Source organism: Heptranchias perlo, unplaced genomic scaffold (genome assembly GCF_035084215.1).
Source record: "Heptranchias perlo isolate sHepPer1 unplaced genomic scaffold, sHepPer1.hap1 HAP1_SCAFFOLD_60, whole genome shotgun sequence".
Classification (NCBI taxonomy): Eukaryota; Metazoa; Chordata; class Chondrichthyes; order Hexanchiformes; family Hexanchidae; genus Heptranchias; species Heptranchias perlo.
Window position 1 is genome coordinate 5,991,383 of NW_027139623.1, and position 26,118 is coordinate 6,017,500.

The 26,118-nt window shown below is 45.5% G+C and overlaps 2 protein-coding genes across 4 annotated transcripts in view; one reads left to right on the forward strand and one right to left on the reverse strand.

The window, feature by feature from the left end:
- LOC137316839 (zinc finger protein 229-like) overlaps positions 1-26,118 on the forward strand; it is a 330,353-nt gene that overhangs the window by 266,488 nt on the left and 37,747 nt on the right. The window lies entirely within an intron of this gene.
- LOC137316700 (zinc finger protein 850-like) overlaps positions 1-26,118 on the reverse strand; it is a 71,808-nt gene that overhangs the window by 44,195 nt on the left and 1,495 nt on the right. The window contains exons 2-3 of the mRNA XM_067980543.1: positions 22,356-23,619; positions 17,199-17,307 (exon numbers count right to left, since the gene is read on the reverse strand). Coding sequence (XP_067836644.1) covers positions 17,199-17,307; positions 22,356-23,619 — 1,373 coding nt within the window. The remainder of the gene's footprint in view (positions 1-17,198; positions 17,308-22,355; positions 23,620-26,118) is intronic.

The following is a 26,118-nucleotide window of genomic DNA, read 5'->3' on the forward strand; positions in this document are numbered from 1 at the left end:
ACCAACAATCAGCGCAGGGGGCGGGGCTGAGTCACGCATGCGCAGATATCTGGTTTAATTCCCAATACAAAAATCGATGGAAACTTTCCCCAATTGGAATTTTTCAGAGTCTGAGCAAAGGAAGTGGGTCTGGGGGAAAGGTCAGAGGGAATGGGGTCCACAGGCAGTGCAGGAACAGGCACCAGAATGGAAAACAGATGGGATTCCACCAGTGCCTAACGCTGGAATCCAGACTGACTTTACAATCTCTAACTATTAAACTAGATGTTTCCATCCCTGCTGTTTCTCTCGGTATCTTTTGGTGGTAAAGAGTCTTTCAGAGATAAAGTGGGCGGCTCTGAAATGGGTCTATGGATTTTGTTCATTCTCGTACTCTTTACTGATAAAACTGATGCGAGCATTTCTCAAACCTATCCTGGAGAAACATGTGAGGAAAGAGTGAGTCGGTGTGTTTGTTGGGACCGTGTCGGATTAATATCTGACAGCAAAAGTCATAGATTAATTTAACCGGAGTGAAACTCTCGCTCCACTGAGAATAATGCCGAACGGCCCTGAGCTGCATAACTGCAGATGGTAGAACAGGCAAAAGAGGGTTAAATGTAGTCCATTGTTCTTTCACTCTCTGCACTGTCCCTAAGTGTGGGATTAATAATGTGTCTGTCTCTGGTACAATAACAGTGAGAGATGAGACTGCACCTTCTTTCTCAACAATGGGATCTTTCTGGATAAAACGCAACTTTACAGTTCAGTCTGGAACTGATACTGTGTATGTCTGTCTGTCTCTGTGTCTCTCCGCTTTCTCTATCTCTCTCTCATCGTGTCTGTCTGTCTCTCTCTGGTGCTGTGCATGTCGGTTCGATAATGCTGGCAAGCGTGATATAGACACACCGATTGGAAGTGTGAGACTGACAGTGTGTGTTTGTCTCTCTCTAGTGCTGAACATGAAGGTGGGAGACTGTCTGATATAAAACACTGAGAATGGGGTGTCCGGGCCTCACTGTAACTGGGGATGTGTTCGGCTCCAGTCCCAGTTCACGGTTATTTTCTTTTTACAGATTCAGGGCGAGAGTGTCTGTGAGACTGTAACACTGGCGGAGAAACTCCGCGTCACAACTCAAACACCAACACGTGAGATTCTCCAAATCAGCTGGAATAAGGTGTTTTTAAACTGCTGAACCCGTCTGGGAGGGGATGTGTGTGGAGATCGAATCGGGTCTGGAACTGAAATGGAAGAAGGCGGGTTGACTTGTGAGAGAAGGGACTGTATTTAGGCAGGAATATTACTGACTGTTAATTGTAACGGAGTTTATTTAAAAGCTCCGTGTTTCTGGGAATCCTTGAATATGAATCCCGAGTCTGTCAGGGTTTGTGCGGAGCGCTGTGTTTCGGTTCTATTATCGATAAACGGTTTGAAATTGGCGGTTGGAGAAAGCTGGAGGTGGTAATTTCTTCCTCACAGTCGTTACCAGGGCGATATGAGAGAGTAAACCAACTCAGTATCAGAGTCACAATGAACATATCATCTACATTCATTATACCAGACTTCCGTGGAACTAAATTGCGACCGGGTTTGGATGTTCCAGTTTTATTTTTACTCGGCTGCAAAGTAATACGGACAACACCTCACGAAACTAGCCCATGGGAGGGCAATTTTGGGAAATCGAAAAGCAATAATCGATACAGTAGCTCTTCTGAGGTTTGGGTTGAGGCACTTTGTTGTTACATTTTGCTGTCCTGCGCCTGAATTTTGGGTGCTTGATGCTGACACCGAATGCCTGAAGTGGGACACGGTCCCTTCCCAGTAATAGAGATCCTGACCATGATGGGAGCAATCGTTCCAACTAAACACAAATGATTTACGCTGTTGTTCTGTGTAAATGGTCCATTCTAACCCCTTCATCCTGTGATCACCGTCTAATAGTCAAAGGCTGCCATGTTAGATCATTGCAATGTTCCAAACCACATCTTATTTCAGGTTGTACAAAACTCTGTGTTGTTACTTTAATTGTGGGGACCAACTCATTCCCACCCATCCTCTATATCCGCGCTCAGTCTCTCAACCCTTCCGGGTTTGTCCTTCTGTGAGTTGGAGCAAGTGATTCAGTCGCCGTTCCTCACAGCTCTCATGCCTCAAAGTAGCACTTCTTCGAAAATGGATACAACCGCCTTTTTATTGCTGTTTGGTGAGTCGTGAAACAATTTTATACCAATTCCCGGTCTGAGTGGGCAACTGTAAGCGGGAGAGTGAGACTGAACCCGGCGGTGTCCGAACTCCGGTATCTCATAATTTGGTGTGGAGCCCTCGACATTGGAAAGCATTCAGAGCGGTTGCTTGCTTGTGCTGAATTCTCTGCGGGTAACGGTGAGGGGAGTGTAACGGTGAGGGGACAATCTCTCTTCATATCGGTATTAAAGTATCTCGGATCTAGTTTTTCTTTGACAATTGAATCTATGAGAATCTGTCTGGTAAAACCGACAGCTTTGACCAACTGTTGGTCACCTGACCTAATATCTCATTTAGCGGCTCGGTGTCACATTTTGTTTGATAACGCTCCCATGAGGCGCCTTGAGACGGGGTGAAAAGGGGAGATATTGGTCTCCCGATTGCCCAGTTACTGTCTACAGTGTCGGAGTAAGATGTACATAAAAGGAAAATTCAACGATCAACATCCGCTGAGTTTGCTGATCTCTATCAAGGGGCGGGGAGGAGGGGCGGGGTGGGGCGATAGCGGCGATACCAAAGCCATTGAATGTAATGTCGGCCAAGTGTCGCCTCATATCATCTTATTGCATCCCGGACGAGCCCTCTATTTTTGGCGGTGCAGTGTGACGAACTGGATTGCTCATGCATAGAGCCAGCACGGACTTGATGGGCCGAATGACTTCCTGCCGTGCTGTAACCTTCTATGATTCTGTGATTCTATGATGCCATGTGGTCCAGGCTTGGAAGTGATCATGCGCGTTAGGTGGGTGCAGTTATCCAGGGGTCACCACGGCTGACCTCAGGTCAATCAACCCCCTGCACTCAGACATGAGCAGATAATGCGGTGGGGTATTGGAGGGCGGCCCTGAGCAACTCCCTTCGTGAATACACCTCTTTGGGGGAGATAGAGAGAAAAAGGGGAGAAGAAACATTTTAACACATTCAGTGGATAAACTAGTAAATATATTTTTAGCTATTCCGTTGGTGTTGAGACATTGTTCCTTCTGTCAGAGTTTAAGTTCCTCTTTCTTTGAACGAACCCACCGCTAAGTTGAAACCGCTGTTTTCCGCCATGAAGCCAACTGCTCTTACTGTTCTCTTCAGTACTGGACATTTTCAATTTGCTTGCTTATTTTTCGTCCTCTTTTCCATCTTGCATCTCGATTTTATGGGTTTTGTGATATTTATGAGCGTGTGTGTACTGTCTGTACAACGAAATGTTTCTGGTGAATAATTCAGGCGGCATTCAGCTCTAGGAATTTATTCTAACTCCACTTCCTCCTTCAGTGTGCTGGATGTCACTAAGATACAGATCTACACAGTGGGTGGAGACTAATGTTCCTCAATGAACACAGTGCTGCAGCTGCAAGTTGGGCTCAGCATTAACCCCTTATCTCCAACTTTTCGTGCTGTTTTTTGTAATTAGACCCAAGGGCACCTATTGATAATTACCATGGATTAATGGAATTAGTTACAAATTTACACCTCTCGATAGACCTTATTCAGTTATGGTGGTGAAATGGAGAAAAAGGGGGTACAATCTAATATATCCCCTTATTGCTAGCTTAGGAGATATTAGGTGTAATATTAAACATCTCTATCAATTTCAAGTGAATTCAATTCAATTTTATGAATAAATGAATGCCTGATAATCAGTGTGCTCCTGCACCACTATTAGGGGTGGATTTCAAAGAATTAATTAATTACTCGGTTAAAAGCCTATCAGAAAGATTGCCACAATGTATTTTCATTCAATATATTTCAACACATTCTTGGTTCTGTCTCTCTGTTAATGCTCCCGCTGTGAAATTTGATCATTTAGGTTATATTGCCTCTTCTCACTCTTCTTTCCAAAATACATCACTTCACACTTCTCTACATTAAATGTCATCTGCCATGTGTTTCCCCATTTCACCAATCTACCAATGTCCTCCTGAGCTCTGCCAATATCCTTCTCATTGCTTACTAAAATTTCAAGTTGACAAGAATCATAGAATCTTACAACGTGGAAGGAGGCCTTTCGGCCCGTCGAGTCCATGCTGGCTCCTTGAACGAGCTATCCAAATTAGTAACACAACCCAATTATTTTCTCCATGACCCTGCAAATTAGTCCCCTTCAAGTACATGTCCAATTGCCCTTTGAAAGTATCTGCTTCCATCACCCTTTCAGGTAGTGTGTTCCAGATCTTCGCAAACCTCTTTATGTAAACATTTCTCCTCATTTCCCTCCAGTTCTTTTGCCAACTCTTTGAAATCTGTGACCTCTGGTTAAAGACCACTTTGCCAGCCGAAAAAGTTTCACTCTAGTTTCTCGATCAAAGCCCCTCATTATTTTGAATACCTCTATTAGGTCTGCCTTTACGCTTACCTGCTCTAAGGAGAACAGCCCCAGCTTCTCCAATCTCTCCACACAACTGAAATCCCTCATCCCTGGTATCATCCGGGTAAATCTCCTCTTTACCCGCTCCAAGACCTTGACATCCTTCCTAAAGTGTGGTGCCCAGAGTTGTGCACTGCCAAGGCGTCGGTCACTTCCTTGCAACCATCATAACCGACATCTCCTTACTTACTTCAAATCAAATTACTTCAGCGTTCCAACTTTGGAATAAACACTTTCACACTCCCTGTTGCCTGGACTTTGACCCGCCATTTGTCATCATACTTCTGCAGCTGTGTAACTTCTCAACCACTCCCGTTCTTCAACCTTTGATGCCTTTGCCCCGATTAAAACGTTTACTCTCTTCTATCCTGATCGTTCCTGCTGGTTTAATTCCAAGGGGTGCAGACATGAGCATATCTGGACCACAACTGGTTCAGCCATCCATCACCAGATATGGCTGACCCAGAATTAGAACAAGCACTATGTCCTCTCTGAAAACCGCCTGCTGCTCCAGGATGACCCTGGGGACCAAAGATAACCTCCAGCTTCTTTTGCCCACAACACACAATCTCCAGAAATCTCTTTCCCAGCCCCCTCCACACTCTCCTCCAACAAAAAATACGAGGACCTACTGAACTTCATGAAGCCTTAAAGCACAGAGGAAGGCCTTTCGGCTCGTCATGCATGTGCCAGCTTTTAAACGAGCTATCCAATTAATCCCACTCCCCTGATCTTTCACCATCTCTCAGCAGTTTTTCCCTTTTCAACTTTCTATCCAATCCACTTTTGGAAGTTACTATTGAATCTGCTTCCACCACCATTCCAGATCAGAACAACTTGCGGTGTAACAACATTTATCCTCATTTCCTTCTGGTTCTTTTGCCAATTAACATAAATCTGTATCCTCTGACTCCCGACCCTCCTGCCAGTGGAAAGAGTTTCTCACTACACACTCGAACAAAACCCCTCATAATTTTGAACACCCCTATTAAATCTCCACTTAACCTTCTCTGCTCTAAGGAGAACAATCCCAGTTTTTCCAGTCTCTCTACATAACCGAAGTCACTAAGATTAAGACCATCCATTCAGATGCCTATGCTGCATCCCACAATTCCCAATATCACCAAGCCCAACCTCTCCTAAGGCTCCCCCATCATCCAGCCCTGATCCTGAGCCTTTTTCGAGTTTCCCTCCGATCTCCACGCATGTACTTTCCGAGCTGAGCTTGCCCATTAGACCCACCTCCTGCTCCCTTGACCTTATTCGGTGGAAACAGCTGACTACCCAACTTCCATTCCGGGCCCCAAACCAGCTGAAATTGTGAATGGTCAGTTTCCTCATGTACTGTCCTCCTCTTTCCGTGAGACTGTTTGTTTCCTCTGCTTTCTCCCATTCTGTGGAGATGCCGGTGATGGACTGGGGTTGACAATTGTAAACAATTTTACAACACCAAGTTATAGTCCAGCAATTTTATTTTAAATTCACAAGCTTTCGGAGATTTTCTCCTTCCTCAGGCAAAAGCTTGTGAATTTAAAATAAAATTGCTGGACTATAACTTGGTGTTGTAAAATTGTTTACAATTCTCCCATTCTGATTGAATGCTGTACCTAAATACATCTCCTTATTCATGGCTTAGGCGATATTAGTTGCAATATTAAATATGTCTACGTATTTTAAGTGAATTGAATTGAATTTATTAATAAATCAATGACCATGAATAAGTCTGTTACTACACCTCTAATATTGGTGGTTTTGAAATAATTAAATAATTATTTGAAATTAACTTTCAGTTGAAAGCATATCAGAAAGATTAACACAGTGCATTTACGTTCAAAATGTTTAACCTCAGGTTTCCTTTTTATGTATTTGCTCTCACTGGTAACTTCAACCTGATGTTATATAGAATTTACAGCATGGAAACAGTCCATTCGGCGTAAATGGTCTGTGCCGGTGTTTATGCTCCACGCGAGTCTCGCCCCATCCTACATCAGCTAACCCGATCAGCATTTCCTTCTACACCTTTATCTCTCATGTACCTATCTAGCCTCCCCTTAAAGGCATCTATACTATTCGCCCCAACTACTCCATGTGGTAACAAGTTTCACATTCTCACCACTCTCTGTGGAAAGAAGTTTCTCCTGAATTCCCTATTGGATTTATTGTGACTATTCTATATTTAGGGCTCCTGGATTTGGACTGTCTCACAAGTGGAAATATCTTCTCTACGATTACCCTATCGAACCACTTTATAATGTTTAAAACCTCTATCATGTCACCCCTCAGCCTTCTCTTTCCTCGAGAAAAGATCCCCAGCATGTTCAATCTTTCCTGATGGGCGTAACCACTCAGTTCTGGCTTCATTCTTGTAAATCTTTTTTTGCACCTTCTACACTGCCTCTGCATCCTTTTTTTAATATGGCGACCAGAAGTGTGCACAGTATTCTAAGTGTGGTCTAACCAAGGTTCTATATAAGTTTAACATAACTCATCTGCTTTTCAATTCTATTGCTCTAGAAATGAACCCCAGTGCTTTGTTTGCAATTTATGGCCTTGTTAACTTTATTTGCTGCTGTTAATGATTTGTGAATCTGTACCCCGACATTGCTTCGCTCCTGTGTCCAATTTAGACGCTTATTTTCCAGGGAGTACGTGGCCTCCTTAATCCTTCTACCAAAATGTTCCATATAATATTTTCAAATTCTTTACTTATTTATCTTGTATTTTTAGTCCGCCCTCCAAAGCGATGACACTCATATTATGATGTTCATGATAGTGAGTAAAGTGTCTCTCAAAGTACCGGTTTCCAGTGGATTCTAACACCATTCGGTTCTCATTATTGAGACTCCACTTCCTCTTTCAGTATGCTAGAGCTGACCATATCACTGAGATATAGATCTGCACAGTGGGTGGAGACTAATGTCCTTCAATAAACTCAGTGCTGCAGTTGCCCGTTGGGATCAGCATGAAGCTTTTAATGCCCAATGTTTCCATATCAATTCCCACCGTTAATGCATCCATCCATCCATCCCATAATAGAGCTCCGACACTTCTCATGCAATTCTGTTTCATGGTGTGGAGATGTGGGAATCTGTAAAAATGCACAATGTTTGGACACACACCCAACCCAGCTGCTTTCCTTTATCTTTCAGTGACGGTTTCACTCTGTCCCAAACCGGGGCTTTTGTGCATTTTGAAGAACTTTTCACGCTGTTTTGTGTCAATAGGCTCAAGGCCACCTTTTGAAAGTGACCATGGATTATTGGAATTATTTGCAAACGGACATCTTGATAGGCCTCACTGTGTACACAAATTCTCCTCATCTCGCCTCTGGTTCTTTTGCCAATAATTTTCAATCTGACCCTCTGGCCACCGACTCTTCTGCCATTGGAAACATGTTCTCCTTATTTACTCTATCAAAACCCTTCATGATTTTGAACACCTCTATGAAATGGCCCTTTAACATTCTCTGCTCGAAGGAGAACAATTCCATAGTCTCTAGTCTCTCCAATTAATTGACGTTCCCTATCCTTGATATCATTCCAATAAATTTCCTCTGTACCTTCTGTAAGGTCTTGACATCCTTCCTAAAATGTGGTGCCCAGAATTGGACGCAGCACTTCAGCTGCGGTCAAAACAATGATTTATAAAGGTTTAGCATAACGTCTTTGCTTCTTTTCCCTATACCTCTATTTTTAAAGCCAATGATCCTATAAGTTTTATTTAACAGATTTATTTACTTGTACTGCCACCTTTCATGATTTGTGTACATACACCCCCAGGTCTGTCTGTTCCTGCAACACCTTTAAAATTGCACTATTTAGTTTATATTGCCTCGCCTCATTCTTCCTCCCAAAATGCATCTCTTCACACGTCTCTGTATTAAATATCATCTGCCATGTGTCTGCCCATTTTATTACCAGTCTGTCTGAAGTCTGCTACTATCCTCCTCACTGCTAACTACAATTTCAAGTTGACTACATTTTCAACCGAGCTACAAGGTGACGACTTTTTAAGTAAATATTTTTAAATATTATCCTCCCCTTCTTTGAAGCACGTCTCTGTTATTGCCACTAGATCATAGTCCCATCTGGCGACTTGAGCCTGCAGCTCACGAACTTTATTTACAACGCTACGTGTGTTTTTTTTATTCCTTCATGGGATGTGGGCATCGCTGGCGAGGCCGGCATTTATTGCCCATCCCTAATTGCCCTTGAGATGGTGGTGGTGAACCGCCGTCTTGAAACGCTGCAGTCCGTGTGGTGAAGGTTCACCCACGGTGCTGTTAGGACGGGAGTTCCAGGATTTCGACCCAGCGACGATGAAGGAACGGTGATATATTTCCAAGTCGGGATAGTGTGTCACTTGGAAGGGGAACGTGCAGGTGCTGTTGTTCCTATATACCTGCTGCTCTTGTCCTTTTAGGTGGTACAGGTCGCCGGTTTGGGAGGTGCTGTCGAAGAAGCCTTGGCGAGTTGCTGCAGTGCATCCTGTGGATTGTGCACACTGCAGCAACTGTGCGCCGGTGGTTAAGGGAGTGAATGTTTAGGGTGATGGATGGGGTGCCAATCAAGCGGGCTGCTTTGTCCTGGATGGTGACGAGCTTCTTGAGTGTTGGAGCTGCACCCATCCAGGCAAGTGGAGAGTATTCCATCACACTCCTGACTTGTGCCTTGTAGATGGTGCAAAGGCTTTGGGGAGTCAGGAGGTGGGTCACCCGCTGCAGAATACCCAGCCTCTGACCTGCTTTTGTCGCCACAGTATTTACGTGGCTGGACCATTTAAGTTTCTGGTCAATGGTGACCCCCAGGATGTTGATGGTGGGGGATTCGGCGCTGGTAATGCCGTTGAATGTCAAGGGGAGGTGGTTAGACTCTCTCTTGTTGGAGATGGTCATTGCCTGGCAATTGTCTGGCGCGAATTTTCCTTGCCACTTATGAGTCCAAGCCTGGATGTTGTCCAGGTCTTGCTGCAAACGGGCTCGGATTGCTTCATTATTTGAGGGGATGCGAATGGAACTGAACACTGAGGAATCATCAGTGAACATCCCCATTTCTGACCTTATGATGGAGGGAAGGTCATTGATGAAGCAACTGAAGATGCTTGGGGCTGGGACACTTCCCTGAGGAACTCCTGCTGCAATGCCCTGGGGCTGAGATGATTGGCCTCCAACAACCACTACCATCTTCCTTTGTGCTCGGAATGACTCCAGCCACTTGAGAGTTTTCCCCCTGATTCCCATTGACTTCTATATACTAGGGCTCCTTGGTGCCAAACTCGGTCAAATGCTGCCTTGATGTCAAGGGCAGTCACTCTCACCTCACCTCAGGAATTCAGCTCTTTTGTCCATATTTGGACCAAGGCTGTAATGAGGTCTGGAGTCGAGTGGTCCTGGCGGAACCCAAACTGAGCATCGGTGAGCAGGTTATTGGTGAGTAAGTGCCGCTTGATAGCACTGTCGATGACACCTTCCATCACTTTGCTGATGATTGAGAGCAGACTGATAGGGCGGTAATTGTCCGGATTGGATTTGTCTTGCTTTTTGTGGAAAGGACATACGTGGGAAATTTTCCACATTGTGGGGTTGATGCCAGTGTTGCAGCTGCACTGGAACAGCTTGGCGAGAGGCGCAGCTAGTTCTGCAACACAAGTCTTCAGCACGACAGTTGGGATGTTGTCGGGGCCCATAGCCTTTGCTGTATCCAGTGCACTCAGCCGTTTCTTGATATCACGTGGAGTGAATCGAATTGGCTGAAGACTGGCTTCTGTGATGGTGGAGATATCAGGAGGAGGCAGAGATGGATCATCTACTCGGCACTTCTGGCTGAAGATGGTTGCAAACGCTTCAGCCTTGTCTTTTGCACTCATGTGCTGGACTCAACCATCATTGAGGATGGGGATGTTCACAGAGCCTCCTCCTCCCGTCAGTTGTTTAATTGTCCACCACCATTCACGACTGGATGTGGCAGGACTGCAGAGCTTTGATCTGAGTCGTAGGTTGTGAACTCGCTTAGCTCTGTCTGTAGCATGTTGCTTCCGCTGTTTAGCATGCATGTAGTCCTGAGTTGTAGCTTCACCAGGTTGGCACCTCATTTTTAGGTACGCCTGGTGCTGCCCCTGGCATGCTCTTCTACACCCTTCATTGAACTAGGATTGATCCCCTGGCTTGTTGGTAATGGTAGAGTGAGGAATATGCTGGGCCATGAGATTACAGATTGTGCTGAAATACAATTCTGCTGCTGCCGCTGGCTCACATTGCCTCACGGATGCCCAGTTTTGAGCTGCTAGATCAAGAAGATAGATGAGGGCTGTGCAGTAGACGTGGTCTACATGGACTTTAGCAAAGCCTTTGACAAGGTACCACATAGTAGGTTGTTAGATAAGGTTAGACCTCACGGGATCCAAGGTGAGGTAGCCAATTGGATACAAATTGGATTGACGGCAGAAGACAGAGGGTGGTTGTAGAGGGTTGTTATTCAAACTGGAGGCCTGTGACCAGCGGTGTGCCTCAGGGATCGGTGCTGGGTCCGCTGTTATTTGTTATTTATATTAATGATTTGGATGAGAATTTAGGAGGGATGGTTAGTAAGTTTGCAGATGAAACCAAGATTGGTGGCATTGTGGACAGTGAAGAAGGTTATCTAGGATTGCAACGGGATCTTGATAAATTGGGCCAGTGGGCCGATGAATGGCAGATGGAGTTAAATTTAGATAAATGTGAGGTGATGCATTTTGGTAGATCGAATCGGGCCAGGACCTACTCCGTTAATGGTAGGGCGTTGGGGAGAGTGAAAGAACAAAGAGATCTAGGAGTACAGGTTCATAGCTCCTTGAAAGTGGAGTCACAGGTGGATAGGGTGGTGAAGAAGGCATTCAGCATGCTTGGTTTCATTGGTCAGAACATTGAATACAGGAGTTGGGATGTCTTGTTGAAGTTGTACAAGACATTAGTTAGGCCACACTTGGAATACTGTGTAAAGTTCTGGTCACCCTATTATAGAAAGGATATTGTTAAACTAGAAAGAGTGCAGAAAAGATTTACTAGGATGCTACCGGGACTTGATGGTTTGACTTATAGGTAGAGGTTGGATAGACTGAGACTTTTTTCCCTGGAGAGTAGGAGGTTTCGGGGTGATCTTATAGAAGTCTATAAAATAATGAGGGGCATAGATAAGGTTGATAGTCAAAATCTTTTCCCAAAGGTAGGGGAGTCTATAACGAGGGGGCATAGATTTAAGGTGAGAGGGGAGAGATACAAATGGGTCCAGAGGGACAATTTTTTTCACTCAAAGGGTGGTGAGTGTCTGGAACGAGCTGTCAGAGGCAGTAGTAGAGGCGGGTACAATTTTGTCTTTTAAAAAGCATTTGGACAGTTACATGGGTAAGATGGGTAGAGAGGGTTATGGGCCAAGTGCAGACAATTGGGACTAGCTTAGTGTTATAATCTGGGCGACATGGACATGTTGGGCCGAAGGTTCTGTTTCCATGTTGTAAACTTCTATGATTCTCTGATTCTATGTTCTGAATCTATCCCATTTAGCACGTTGGTAGTGCCACACAACACGTTGGATGGTGTCCTCAGTGCGAACACGGGACTTCATCTCCACGAGGACGATGCGCTGGTCCCTCCGACCAATACTGTAATTGACAAATGCATTTGCGACAGGTAGATTGGTGAGGACGAGGTCAAGCAGGTTTTCCCTCGTGTTGGTTCGCTCACCACCTGCCGCAGGCCCAGTCTGGCAGCTATTTCCTTTAGGACTCGGCCAGCTCAGTCTGTAGTGGTGCTACCGAGCCACTCTTGGTGATGGACATTGAAGTCGCCCATCCAGAGTACATTTTGTGCCCTTGCTACCCTTAGTGCTTCCTCCAAGTGGTGCTCAACATGGAGGAGGACTGATTCATCAGCAGAGGGAGGACGGTAGGTGGTAATCAGCAGGAGGTTTCCTTGCCCATGTTTGACCTGATGCCATGAGATTTCATGGGGTCCAGAGTCAATGTTGAGGACTCCCAGGGCCACTCCCTCCTTGGATTCCAGTTGAAGGAGCTGTCCACGACCGACTGTTGCCGAATGGCACACTCCAAGGTCCAGGAGTATGTTTTGAGGGACGCACTGAAGTGAGTTGCTGCCTACGTAAAGGTTCTTTGAGGAAAGGCGACCATTTAAGGACATGTCACTTTGTACGGTACAGAATGTATTAGAAGATCTGTACTGTGTTTTGAATTGTAATCATGAGATCTTAGTTTGCACGATCTGTATTGTATTGTTTGAACGGTAATTGTGACATTTTCATTGAAATGTGTGCATCATTAAATTTTATGAAATAAAGCATATTTTGAAATTTTAATAAAATTTTCTGGCACAAATAGACCAATCACTAAAAGTAGCGACGCAGGTTTACAAAAAGTCGAGTCAAGCACTGAGGTTCAATTCTAGAGGGATAGAATTGATAAACAAAGAAGTTATGTTAAACTTGTGTGGAGCCTTGGTTCGGCCAAACTTGGATTATTGTGCACAGTCTGGTCTCCATATTATAGAAAGGATATACAGGGATTGGAGAGGTTGCAGAAAAGATTCACAGGGATGATACCAGAACTGAGGGGTTTTCCTAATCAGGAAAGGCTGAACAGGCTGGGACTCTTTTCTTTTGAAAAGAGAAGGCTGAGGGGTGACCTGATAGAAGTCTTTAAGATAATGATAGAATTTGGTCGGGTAGATGAAGAGAAAATGCTTCCACTTGGGAGGGAGTATAAAATTAGAGTTCATAAATATAAGACTGTCACTAATAAATCCAATATGGAATTCAGGTAAAACTTCTTTACCGAATGAGTGGTAAGAATGTGCAATGCGCTACCACAAGGGGTAGTTGAGGGAAATAACGTAGATGCATTTAAGGGGAAGGTAGATAAGCACAAGAGGCATAATGGAATATCGTATCCTGATAGGGTTAGATGGAGTAGGGAGGGAGGAGGCTCGTATGTAGCATACATGCTGGCATAAACAAGTTGGGCCGAATGGCCAGTTTCTGTGCTGTAATTTCGAAGTAACTCGATGGAACTCAATGTAATATTTTGGGGGTGGTGGAAGAGCAGAGGGACCTGGGGGCGCATATTCACAAATCTTTGAAGGTGGCAGGGCAAGTTGATAAGGTGGTTAAGCAAGCGGATGGGATACACGGGTTTGTAAAAGAGGGGCATTGAATAAAAAAATAGGGAAGTCATGTTAAACCCTTACAAAAGACTGGTGAGGCCTCAGCTGGAGTATTGTATCCAACACTGGGCAGCACATTTTAAGAAGGATGTAAAGGCCTTGGAGAGGGTACAGAGGAGAGTTACCAGGGTGATACCAGGGATGAGGGACTTCAGTTATGTGGAGGGATTGGAGAAGCTGGGCTTGTTCTCCTTGGAGCAGAAAAGGTTAAGGGGAATTAAAAAAGAGGTGATCAAAATAATGAGGCGTTTTTATAGAGCAAATAGGGGTAATTAAATAATTGGATTGATAACCAGAGGTCATCGGTTTTCAATAATTGGCAAAACAACTAGAGGGGAAATAAGGAGAACATTTTTCACACGGAGTGTTGTTAAGCACTGCCTGAAAGGATGGGGTCTCTTTTCGAGGCTGTCTTCGTGTCAACATTCATATTTTCACTGGGAAACTGCAGGAACAGAGTGAAACGGGTCTGCTTGTGTCCCTGGATTCAATGTATAATGTGGAGAAATCTATAAAATTTATAATTGAATCGGTAAAAGTGAACATGATCAATACAATTATATGAAAACTGTAAATGGAGCCGCTCATTGTTGTTGGAGCAGTCCTTTCTGAGCACAGCTTTTAACTTTATTCCTGAGAGAGGTCTCATTAAGACAAGGTTCTGAACTTTGAGAAGTTTGTGATATATCCACGTCATCATTTACATCGGAGTCAAAGCTGCTGATGTGGCCTGTTTGTTCAAATGACTGTAACTAATAGCAATGATCAGGGGTATAACCGTGTCAGTGGAGATTTACCCCCTGTATAAATCAGGGATCGCTGTAATGAATCCACACAGAGTGCCTGCCGGAGCTGCGGTTTCCAGGCCAACAGAAATCATTGCTTCTCACAGAAATGGGATATTCAGTAATGTATCTGATAGAATGTATTTATTATCCAGTTCTCGCAGCCGTTGGAGTTCCAGGTAAGCCATTATCTCAGCTGTTCATGGTGTAAATCGTTATTAAATCTGCTGCTGTACTTTATACTTTTTTTTTCTCCCATCATGTATTACACAGTGGACTGTTCTGTCCTCAGTCTCTGCTCTTTTGGTCTTGGAGCAGCTGCATTATATGCTTTACGATTTTGTTTATCCAATTCTGGCATTGTTACTGGATTATTCTCTGTGCTGAATGTATTGGAATCAGGTGTCTGGGCTAAGAGCTGGTCTCAGACCATCAGGAGTTGTTCACAGTTTCATGTTGTGGAACTAACCTGTCCTGGAATATTTTTTTCATAAACGTGTTTTTAGTGATTGATAATGAGACAGCTCACGGTCTCAGTGTTACAAGGAGGCAGCGCAATGCCTTCCCTCCACAATAATATGGTTCAGTTTAACTGGGATTTCAATGTATTTATTGGTTATCACTATTCTGAAAGTTTATTTAATTGTGTGTGTATCTGACGCCGCTTCAGATGTCTGCCTATTGAACTGAGTTTGCTGCTGATACTTTTACACCTCATTCTCTGCTTCACTGTCGATGAATTCACTGTAAAATGCAATGTTTTGATGTTATGTTGTATCAGTTTGCACTTTATCTGTTGGAATCATGAGCCCTTCCATTTATCTGTAGATTTTTTGCAGCAGCGGTGATGTTGGCGTTTTGTTAATTGAACAATGCCGCCATCTAACGGTGTACTTTGTAATTACAGGAGAAGGAATTTCAATTGTTGTGAGGTGTGTCTGGGAGAGGGATTCGATTCTGTTCATTCCATGCATTGTAGATGAAGTGAACAGTGTCGGTGAACAGGTGGAGAACGGGATGATCTGTAGAAACATTAAACTGTTCACAGAGGGTTTACCATTTAACAAACTTACACTAAGAATAGGATCGTTGGAACACGGGGCTGGTGAGGAGAAAGCAGGCGCGGGATGTTAGGATTTACTCGGATGTGAAAAGGGTAATTGAGAAAGAGAGTAGAGAGAGTGCGGAGAGATAGAGAGGTGCGAAAGAGAACGTGACTGAGAAGGAAAACGAAAGGGAGGGGGAGAAGGAACGTGAGAAAGGGAGAGAGAGAGAGGCACACAGAGAATGAGAGAGAGCTAGAGAGCAGCAGCGTTGTGAATAATTCATCGGAATAAAGTGCTGAAACTTCCAGTGCAATTATGTAAAGGAAATGTCACTTGAAGGTGTTAATAGGATGTTGTCAGATTGTGAGAGTTTTATTGTGCTCGCTCCGGATGTGCTTATCGCTATCAGGTCCTCAGTCTGTTTTTGTGAATGTTCAATTTACTTGAATTTAATTGAAATGCATTCAATGAATAAAATCAGTGATTTCTTGATCGCATTGAATTATTAGGATACTCTATTCTAGAAGCTATGTGTCAGCTTAATTCATTAAAGAACGAAGCTAATTCAATTAATGCATTTTGATTTAGTTTTAATCGAATGTGCAAAGTTAATTTATTGAAACATTATGTAATGAACGAAATATTCCCTGACAACAATAACCACAGAAATCAATGGTTGAATTTATTGTTTGGATTGTGTGAGTGGGACCTATAAAATAGATTTCCTCTAACACTCTGCTGCAGTCTCTCCCTGTGAATCCCAGCCTCTCCACCCACTGCATTGAATCCTCTGTCTCCTCATCCGTTACTTCTGTTTATCCCCTTTCCCAAACCATCTGCTCCTCACACCCCTCCACCTCCTACATGTCCTTTTCATCGTCTCCCTCCCTCTCTCACTCACTGGCTCGGCCTCCAGCTGCCTCTTCCAATCCGATTCAAAGCCTCAAAAACACCGCCGCGGATCTCGGTCTTTCCCGTTTTGTGCCAGCCCCTGTCGGCTCTCTTCAACCACAGCAACAAACCCAACAGCAGCTCTCCTTGTCCCCTCACCTTTCCGGCCCTCACTCACTTTCCCGTCCCTCTGGAGCCAAATCCGAATTTTGCCCGTTGGATTCCCGCACATTTCAGCCCCTTCTCCCTTCCCCACCGGCACTGCCCCCTCACTCGGCCCTTCCAGTCGATCCGGTGCTCATTTTATTCACGTTCTGTATCAATTTCCCAATGCATTCTTGATAATTGTGTTTAAAAACGTTTTTCTGCCCAAAAGCGCTGCCCAGGTCAGTGAATCAGTTTCCACCGTTTGATGCAGCAACAAAGCTGGAAATTTCACCCCAGATCCTCTCAAACTGCTGCTTTGGATCCAGTTCAGATCAGTAATTTCTCTCCTTCCGTTTCTCTCTCTTACAGTTAACTTGGTGGCGATTGTGATCCTGTCCCGAGGAAAGTGCGGACTCTCCAAATGTATCACTCGCTACCTGGTGGGAATGGCGGCGGCCGATCTCCTGGTCGTTATCACTGATGTCATAATGTGGCGCATTGTTGAGATTTATTTCCCAGTTTCATTCTTGACCATTACCCCCGTGTGCCGTCTCATTCTCACCCTGAGTTTTGCGGCCATATCGACCTCTGTCTGGTTCACAGTCGCTTTCACCTTTGATCGATTTGTGGCCATTTGTTGTCAGAAGCTGAAAACAAAATATTGCACCGAGAAAACGGCGGCTGTTATTATCGGGGTGGTGAGTGCGCTGAGCTGTTTACTAAACATTCCCATGTACTTTGCACTTGACCCGGAATATATAATGGACAATGTACCCCGGGGTTGTGTCTTCAAACCGACCCTTTTCACTTCACCCGCATGGGCAGCGTTTGACTTGTTTAATCTTGTGTTAATGTATTGTCTGCCTTGCATTCTGATTTTGCTGTTCAATGTTTTCACCGCCAGGCACATTTTAGCGGCCAGTAGAGTCCGCAGGGGACTCCGGGGCCGCAGCAATGGAGAGAATCACAAGGATCCAGAGATGGAGAACCGAAGGAAATCCATCATTTTACTATTCAGTATATCAGGCAGTTTTATATTGTTATGGAGCACACTCGTTTTTTATTTTATCTCTCCGCATATAACAAACGCCCAGTTCTATCCGGCCAGTGACATTGAGTCAGCCGGATTCATGCTTCAACTTCTCAGTTCCTGCACCAACACGTGTATTTATGCTGTGACCCAGACTAAATTCAGAGAGGAGCTGAAGAACGGGTTTAAATACCCACTGAATCTAATTGTTACATTAGTTAAATCATAGAAACGTCTGAAGACTTTCCATCCGAAATTAAATAAAAAGTCAATTAGAGTCAATTAGAGTTTCACGTTTGGCGGTGGCCGAAGACGGGCGGTAGCGGATCGGGCGCCCGTTATTCACCGCGCCTGATTTTACTATCTATTGACATCAATGAGTTCACTAAAGTAACTGATATCAATCGAATACTTTAAATAAATTTGGAAAAAAGCAGACAGGAATTATATTTTACCCGACAAATGCGGTATTGTGAAATGATACAAGATGTGATTCTAACATGAAATTATTTGCTGTTATTAGTTTGGAAATAATATGATTTCAATATTAAATGTTTAATCCTGAAATGAATAAAATCAAATCCTCCTTTTCGATTGATGATTATTTCCCATCATACAGACTGCCCGGTGGGATGGACTGAGGGTGAGCTGTCAGGGTCAGACAGCGTCCTGTTCATTGGGACATTTGTTTTGACCAGAACAGAATAATAATGGACCAACACCCGGACCGTTACTAACTGGTAAAATATTAATGTAATTTCAAATTCCAGTGCGGAGTTCCGGAGATCGTTTCCTCTCTGAGCTGCTGGGCAGCAATGTTTACTCAGTGCAGGGAGTTTAATGGGACATGAGGCTGGGCCTGGTTACACAGATCAATAAGGAAACCTCCTGATACATTTCTGAGACGATCAGGGGCCGGGAGATTTCTCACGGCCTCAGCAGGCCAAGGGAAAGCTCTCCGGCTCATCCTTACTCCCAAAAATATAAGTTAATAATAAACTTCTCAGTGTTCTGGATCACTCAATGCCCATCGATAGGGCGGCTCCTCCTCCCATTCGTCACCAAATTTAAATACTGTCCCAGATACGTCATAATACTCTGATTTACATATTACACGTGGTCTGACCCGGAAACAGGTGGGTGTTGCTCCGGCCGCTCTTCTCAGGACCCGACCCACGATGGTGGAGGCAGGAACTCCAACGTTAAAGGGGCGGTAAGTGACCTGACACCATTTACTCGCCTCTACCACCCCATTTCCGCCAGGCGGGGATAGTTAAAATCGGCCACACTTTTCCTGACCTCCGCCCTAATATCAATCTTCGAAGCCCACAAGTTGGTCCATTGTCTCAAACTGCACCGGTTCACAACACGTGGAGGGAAATTTTCACCATCGCTGGGGGCTGAACTGGTCGAGCGGATCCCCCCCCCTCCCCCCGCTGAAAGAACCGGCCCGATTTTAATTTCTGATCCGTCAGTTTACCGCCCAAGCAGTGAAGGTGAAATTACCCCCTACGTCTCTGACCCCAAGCTTCTACAGGTGTGTGAAAGACATCAGACAGTGTTTGCCAAACACTAACATGAATGTGGGCGAATGGATCCATGTATTCGGGCAAAAGGTGATAACCCCCCTCCATAGAGACAGGATCCCTATACCATGGAGTCGAAGAGGGGTGCACCCCCGACAGCAGTGGGACACACTGAAGCGAGGTGCGGCCTAGGCAAAGGCTCTATGGGGAAAGTCCACTGAGTAAGGCTCTTTCACCTTGTATTGTACATCATGTCTTAGAAAATATATACTGTGTGTTGAATTGTAAAAATTGAATCGTAGTGTGCACGATCTGTATTGATTATTTTGAATTGTAACTGTGATATTTACATTGAACTGTGTGCATCCATAAATTTTATGAAATAAACTATATTTTGAAATACAAAAAAAAAGTTCCAGTCTCACCGTCTCTGTTGTCAGTGGACAGTGAAGAGAGTAAATACTAAAGATGTGGGGAGTAATGGAACGAGTATCTATAGGGACTGTAGGGGAGCAAAGGGGTTTGGTGTCCAGGTACACCAAACAATAAAGGTCTGTTATTATTGGATGGTGAAGAGTGGAAAGCGAGCGCACCATGTACCAAAAATAACATTGAAGATCCCAATTTCTAGGCTGTCATATCGCAATGAATAGAAAGATATGCTGATAGGGTTAGATGAAGAAGGGTGACAGGAGGCTCATGTGGAGCATAATCCCCGGCATGGACCTTCTGCACATTCTATGTAATTCTATTGCTGGCACCAGGTGAGAAATAGGAGAATTTTCCTAATGGTGAGAAATTGGGGACTGTCGAGGAGCAAAGAGGCTTAGGTGTCCAGGTACAGCAATCAAAAAAACTAGTGCACATGCACCAAAAATTATTTTAAATTTCGAGGCTGTCGTATCCCAAGGTACCACTTTCAGCTCTCTGGAATTTGCTGATACAATCAGGCCCCACTGCCTCACTCGCTGGTCCATTCCATACATCCAGCGCCATCTGCATTAAAAAAAGTTACATTCAAGCATTCTGCTCATCCAATACCCCAGGTAGAGAAGACTAATAGTGCCGGGAGGACCCAGACCATCAGCCTTATGTGAGTTTAGACATTTCTGTTTTAAATTCAGCTTATTGTATTTGCAGTTTTTTTTTTCTTTTTTGCTGCATTTCAAATTTTATTTCATTCTTGCACGTTTTGCATTTTGAACAAATTCTCCAAACCCTGTCCGCAGTGAGTGCTGAATCCGGTCACTTTGATTGACAGCTCTCTCCTCCCCCCGTCTCCAGGGCTGACACCTTCCACCACGTGACACTCTGAAGCGTCACACACCTTTGCTTGCTGACGTCACGAGGCGTATGTGCCGCTCGGGCCAGAGGGATGCCGCACATGCGCCGCGCGGGTCCTGTGCCGCGTTCCCTTAGCAACAGGCCGGCGCCGGGAAGATGACGGCGGGCGGGCGGTGCTGTGGGCGGGGGCGAGGCCGACAGAGGGAGGGCCCGCACCCGGGAGTGGCCTGAGTGGGGAGGGTGGGGTGACGGGGGAAGTTACTCGGGGCCTCCTGCGGGCCTCCTGAATCTCCACTCTGTCAGCGGCCGGTGTCGAGCTGGGCTCGGGGGGGAGTCACTCTCCCGCCTCCCCGTCAAACGGGCCGTGGGTCGGAGCCCAAAAGTGAGCGAGAATCAAACAGCACAGAGAGAGGCCGCTCGGCCCATCGCGCCTGTGCCGGCCCTGTGAAAGAGGCCGCTCGGCCCATCGTGCCTGTGCCGGCCCTGTGAAAGAGGCCGCTCGGCCCATCGTGCCTGTGCCGGCCCTGTGAAAGAGACCGCTCGGCCCATCGCGCCTGTGCCGGCCCTGTGAAAGAGCGATCCCATTACTCCCACTCCCCCCTGCTCTTTCCCCACAGTCCCGCAAATTTCCCCCTTCAAGGATTGACCCGATTCCCTTTTGAAAGTTATTATTGAATCTGCTCCCACCGCCCTTTCAGGCAGTGAATTCCAGATCTGAACAACTCGCTGCCTAAAAACATTCTCCTCATCTCCCTCTGGCTCTTTTCCCAATTCCCTTCAATCTGTGTCCTCTGGTTACCGACCCTCCCGCCAGTGGCAACAGTTGCAAGGGAGGGAGGTGGTCTTTAAGACCGTCCGTGCTCTGTTGTAAGATCTCACTGTGTGTGTCTTGTTCCAGCCGTTCCCATTTGTACCTGTGACCTGACTGGCGGATTCTGCGAACTTGACTGCTGCTGTGACCCTGACTGTTCCCCCGCGGACATCAATGTCTTCACCACCTGTCTGCCGGTCAGTGAACCGTAAGTTTATGTTCGTGTGTTCGTACTTTGGCACCCGGTCCGACATTTTAAGATCCTCATCCTCGTGTTCAAAACTTTCCATGGTCCTCGCCCCCTCCCTATCTCTGTAACCTCCTCCAACAGATTTAATCTCCTCCGACAACCCCATGTCACTCCACCCTATCATGGATTCTACCCCAACCATTTATCTCCTCCCACAGCCCATGTACACTCTACGCACAGTCATTGCGGGGACACTCAGTCCTGTTATACACACAGTCAGTGCTGGGACACTCAGTCCTGTTATACACACAGTCAGTGCTGGGACACTCAGTCCTGTTATACACAGTCAGTGCTGGGACACTCAGTCCTGTTATACACCAGTCAGTGCTGGGACATTCAGTCCTGTTATACACACAGTCAGTGCATGGACACCCAGTCCTGTCATACACACAGTCAGTGCTGGGACACTCAGTCCTGTTATACACACAGTCAGTGCATGGACACCCAGTCCTGTCATACACACAGTCAGTGCTGGGACATTCAGTCCTGTCAGACTTGGATGTCTTGAATATCCATCTTTTAAAAGGTATAGGAACTCAGTTCTAAGATGGATACGACTCACTTCATAATAATCCTCAATCAGCTTGCCTTATCATCAAGATGTCAAGCACTGGACACACTGTCTTCAAAGGAAAGCTGATTTATTTGACTCTTGTACAGAATACAGTAAAAAGGGGTTATTAACATCAGAAACAAACCCCAACTGTCAGAATGAACATGGTTCAGTCCTGGATGTGATTAACATCAGCAATAACAGTAGAATCCAACCCCTGCAGTCACATGTGAACTCGCTGGTGACTCAGCAGGTGGGATGATTGAGTGAATCCCATCCCACACACAGAGCAGGTGAACGGCCTCTCCCCAGTGTGATTACGTTCGTGTCTCAGCAGATTCCACTTTCTTTTAAAGCTCTTCTCACAGACAGAACATTTCAGGTGTCTCTTATCAGTGTGAACAAGTTGATGTTCAATGAGGCTGCATAACTGAATGAATCCTTTCCCACACACGGAGCAGGTGAACGGACTCTCCCCAGTGTGAATGCGTTGGTGTGTCAGCAGATCCTTTTTTCTTTGAAAGCTCTTCTCACAGTCGGAAAATTTAAAAAGTCTCTTATCAGTGTGAACAAGTTGGTGTTCAATCAGGTTGGATGAGTGAGTGAATCTCATCCCACACAGGGAGCAGGTGAACGGCCTCTCCCCAGTGTGAACTCGCTGGTGACTCAACATGTGGGATGATCGAGTGAATCCCTTCCCACACACGGAGCAGGTAAACGGCCTCTCCCCAGTGTGAACTCGCTTGTGTCTCAGCAGGTCGGACGAATGAGTGAAACTTTTCCCACACTCAGTGCAGGTGAACGGACCCTCTCCAGCGTGAATTTGCTGGTGTCTCAGCAGATCCCTTATTCTTTTAAAGCTCTTCCCACAGTCAGAACATTTAAAGGGTCTCTTATCAGTGTGAACAAGTTGGTGTTCAATGAGGTTGGATGACTGAGTGAATCCCTTCCCACACGCAGAGCAGGTGAACGGCCTCTCCCCAGTGTGAACTCGCTGGTGTTTCAGCAGATCCCTTGTTCTTTTAAAGCTCTTCTCACAGTCAGAACATTTAAAGGGTCTCTTATCAGTGTGAACAAGTTGGTGTTCAATGAGGCCGGATGACAGAGTGAAACCCGTCCCACACACAGAGCAGGTGAACGGCCTCTCCCCAGTGTGAACTCGCTGGTGTATCAGCAGATGGGATGACTGAGTGAATCTCTTCCCACACTCAGTGCAGATGAACGGCCTCTCCCCAGTGTGAGTGCGTTGGTGTGCCAGTAGATCCTTTTTACTTTTAAAGCTCTTTTCACATTCAGAACATTTGAAAGGTTTCTTATCAGTATGAACAAGTTGATGTGTCAGAAGACTGGATGAATGAATGAATCCTTTCTCACACACGGAGCAGGTGAACGGCCTCTCCCCAGTGTGACTGCGTCGATGAGTTTCCAGCCGGGACGGGGAACTGAATCCCTTCCCACAGTCCCCACATTTCCACGGTTTCTCCGTGCTGCTGGTGTCCTCATGTCTCTCCAGGTTGGACGATCAGTTGAAGCCTCGTCCACACACAGAACACGTGTTTGGTTTCTCCCCACTGTGAATGGTATGATGTGTTTTCAGGCTGTGTAACTGGTTAAAGCTCTTTCCACAGTCAGTACACTGGAACACTCTCACTCGGGTGTATGTTTCTCGGTGATTTTCCAGTTACACTGATGTACGAAATCTTTTCCCACAGACAGAACAGACAAACATTACTCCTTCTATATTCAAAGGCCGATGATCTTCAGGTGCTGGTGAATTGAGTGACTGTCAGGTCTCTATGTGATATTTGGTTTGATTTTTTCATCTTCAAATCCTCCCCTTCTAATACGCTGTAAAAGGAGTTTACAAAAGACTTCACTGTGAATACAGGGAATACAGGATAGAAATTCAGAACTGGGAATTCCAGTTTCTATGGAACATTCTTCCCATTCATTCTCCCAGACTGTAAATCCCCGTCCCACACACTCACCCTCCTCCCTCTGCTGAAATCCAAACCCATCGCACCACCTCCAACATTTTTCCTTCTATTTAAGTTTTCCCCTCCCTCTCCTCCCCTGAAGGTCCTGACTCTGGCTGGGTTCAGTTCTACACTCACTGGTTCCCCTCCCTCTCCTCCCCTGAAGGTGCTGACTCTGACTGGGTTCAGTTCTACACTCACTGGTTCCCGTCCCTCTCCTTCCCTGAAGGTGCTGTCTCTGGCTGGGTGTTTATGCTCTTGTCCTCTTTTCAACACAGTGTCCCTCCCTCTAGCTGCCTGTAAGCTGTCCATCTGTAATATCTCCCACTTTTGGTGATGTCCGCTACCTAACCAGTCACCATTTCTCCTTCATTTACAGACACACACTGACCAGTCACCATTTCTCCTTCATTTACAGACACTCCCTGATCAATCACCATTTCTGCTTAATTTATAGACACTCCCTGAGCAGTCACCATTTCTCCTTCATTGACAGACACTCCCTGACCAGTCATCATTTCTCCTTCATTTTTGGCACTGCCTGACCAGTCATCATTTCTCCTTCATTTATAGGCACTGCCTAATCAGTCACCTCCTCTCTCCTCATCTCCCTCCAGATGTCCGTTCACTTCTGAACAAGGCCCTTGCCATCCACAACCTTATTGCGGATGGTTGCATTTTAAGTTGATTCCCCCTTGTTCTAGACTCCCCCACTGGAGGAAATAGTTTCTCTCTATCTACCCTATAAAATCCTTTAATCTTCTCAAACACCTCAATTAGATCACACCTTAATCTTGTAAATTCAAGACAATACAAGCCGAGTCGATGCATCTGTCCTCCTCATTTACAAAAATCATCACTGTAAGTACAGGATACAAATTCACAACAGACAGTTCTGGTTTCTCTGGAACATTCTTTCCGCTCTTGCACCTCCTCAGCTGTAAATCCCCCGTCCCACACACTCTCCCTCCTTGCCCCTATTAAGCTGCGAATTTCTCCGTCCCACACTCTCCCTCCTTGACACGTCCTCGCTGTTTGAAATCTAGATTCATCGCAGGCTCTATTTTTTCTCCCTTTCCCTCCTGAAGGTGCTGCGTGATGGTGGGGTTCGGGCCCAGTCACTGTTTGCCCTCCAGTCCCCGGCCAAGTGGTAATTCTGTACTTGTGAGCCGAGACAGCGAGCTGTCGGCATTTCAACCACGGGGAGCATCACAGCCACCGTCCCTGGCTGATTATGTCCGGCAAAGCTGAGGCCAACGTTAGCAGATCAACAACAACCTGCATTTACATTGCGCCGTTAACGTAGTAAAACGTTCCAAGGCACTTCACAAGAGCGTAATCAGATAAACAATTGACTCTGAGCCAAACAAGGAGACATTAGGACTGAGCTTGGTCAAAGAGCTCAGGGCCTCAGCAACTGAAGGCAGAGCCGCCAATGGTGGAGCGAAGGAAGTTGGGGATGAACAAGATGCCAGAATTGGAAGAACGCAGAGTTCTCGGAGGCGACATGGAAAGAGGGAAATGAATGACATTTAAACACTTGATCCACTGAGCACTGAAGTGTCTGAAACTAATAATAGGAACTCCAGGTAAAAAAAATACTGACAAATATTAAAACTACTTTCTTGACAAAATATATCTCGACTGAGCTTTTAAAAGATAAATTATTAACAAGGGTTCCCACAAACTCAACTGACTCGCCGACCCAGGTTCCACCCCTCAAGCACCGCGATTGGTGCAGAAGACACTGCTCCCGTGGTCCTCCGGCCTGGGCTCTCTTCCTGTTGGTTCTCGGGGAAATTAATCACCGCTCGCCAACATTACGCTGCCGGGTGAAGTGTCTCAGAGAAAGAAAATAAACTGACGCCTTGAATCTGAGTCGGGAAATTAGAGAAGCATGATTCAGTTCATAAACTTAGCTATTTAAAATCAAATCAAATGAAAAGCTGCAATTGTTATTGGCGTGTCTTTGGCTCTCTGCTTCAAATGCAATTCTTTCGGTTCACGATATCATTTACACATCTTGCT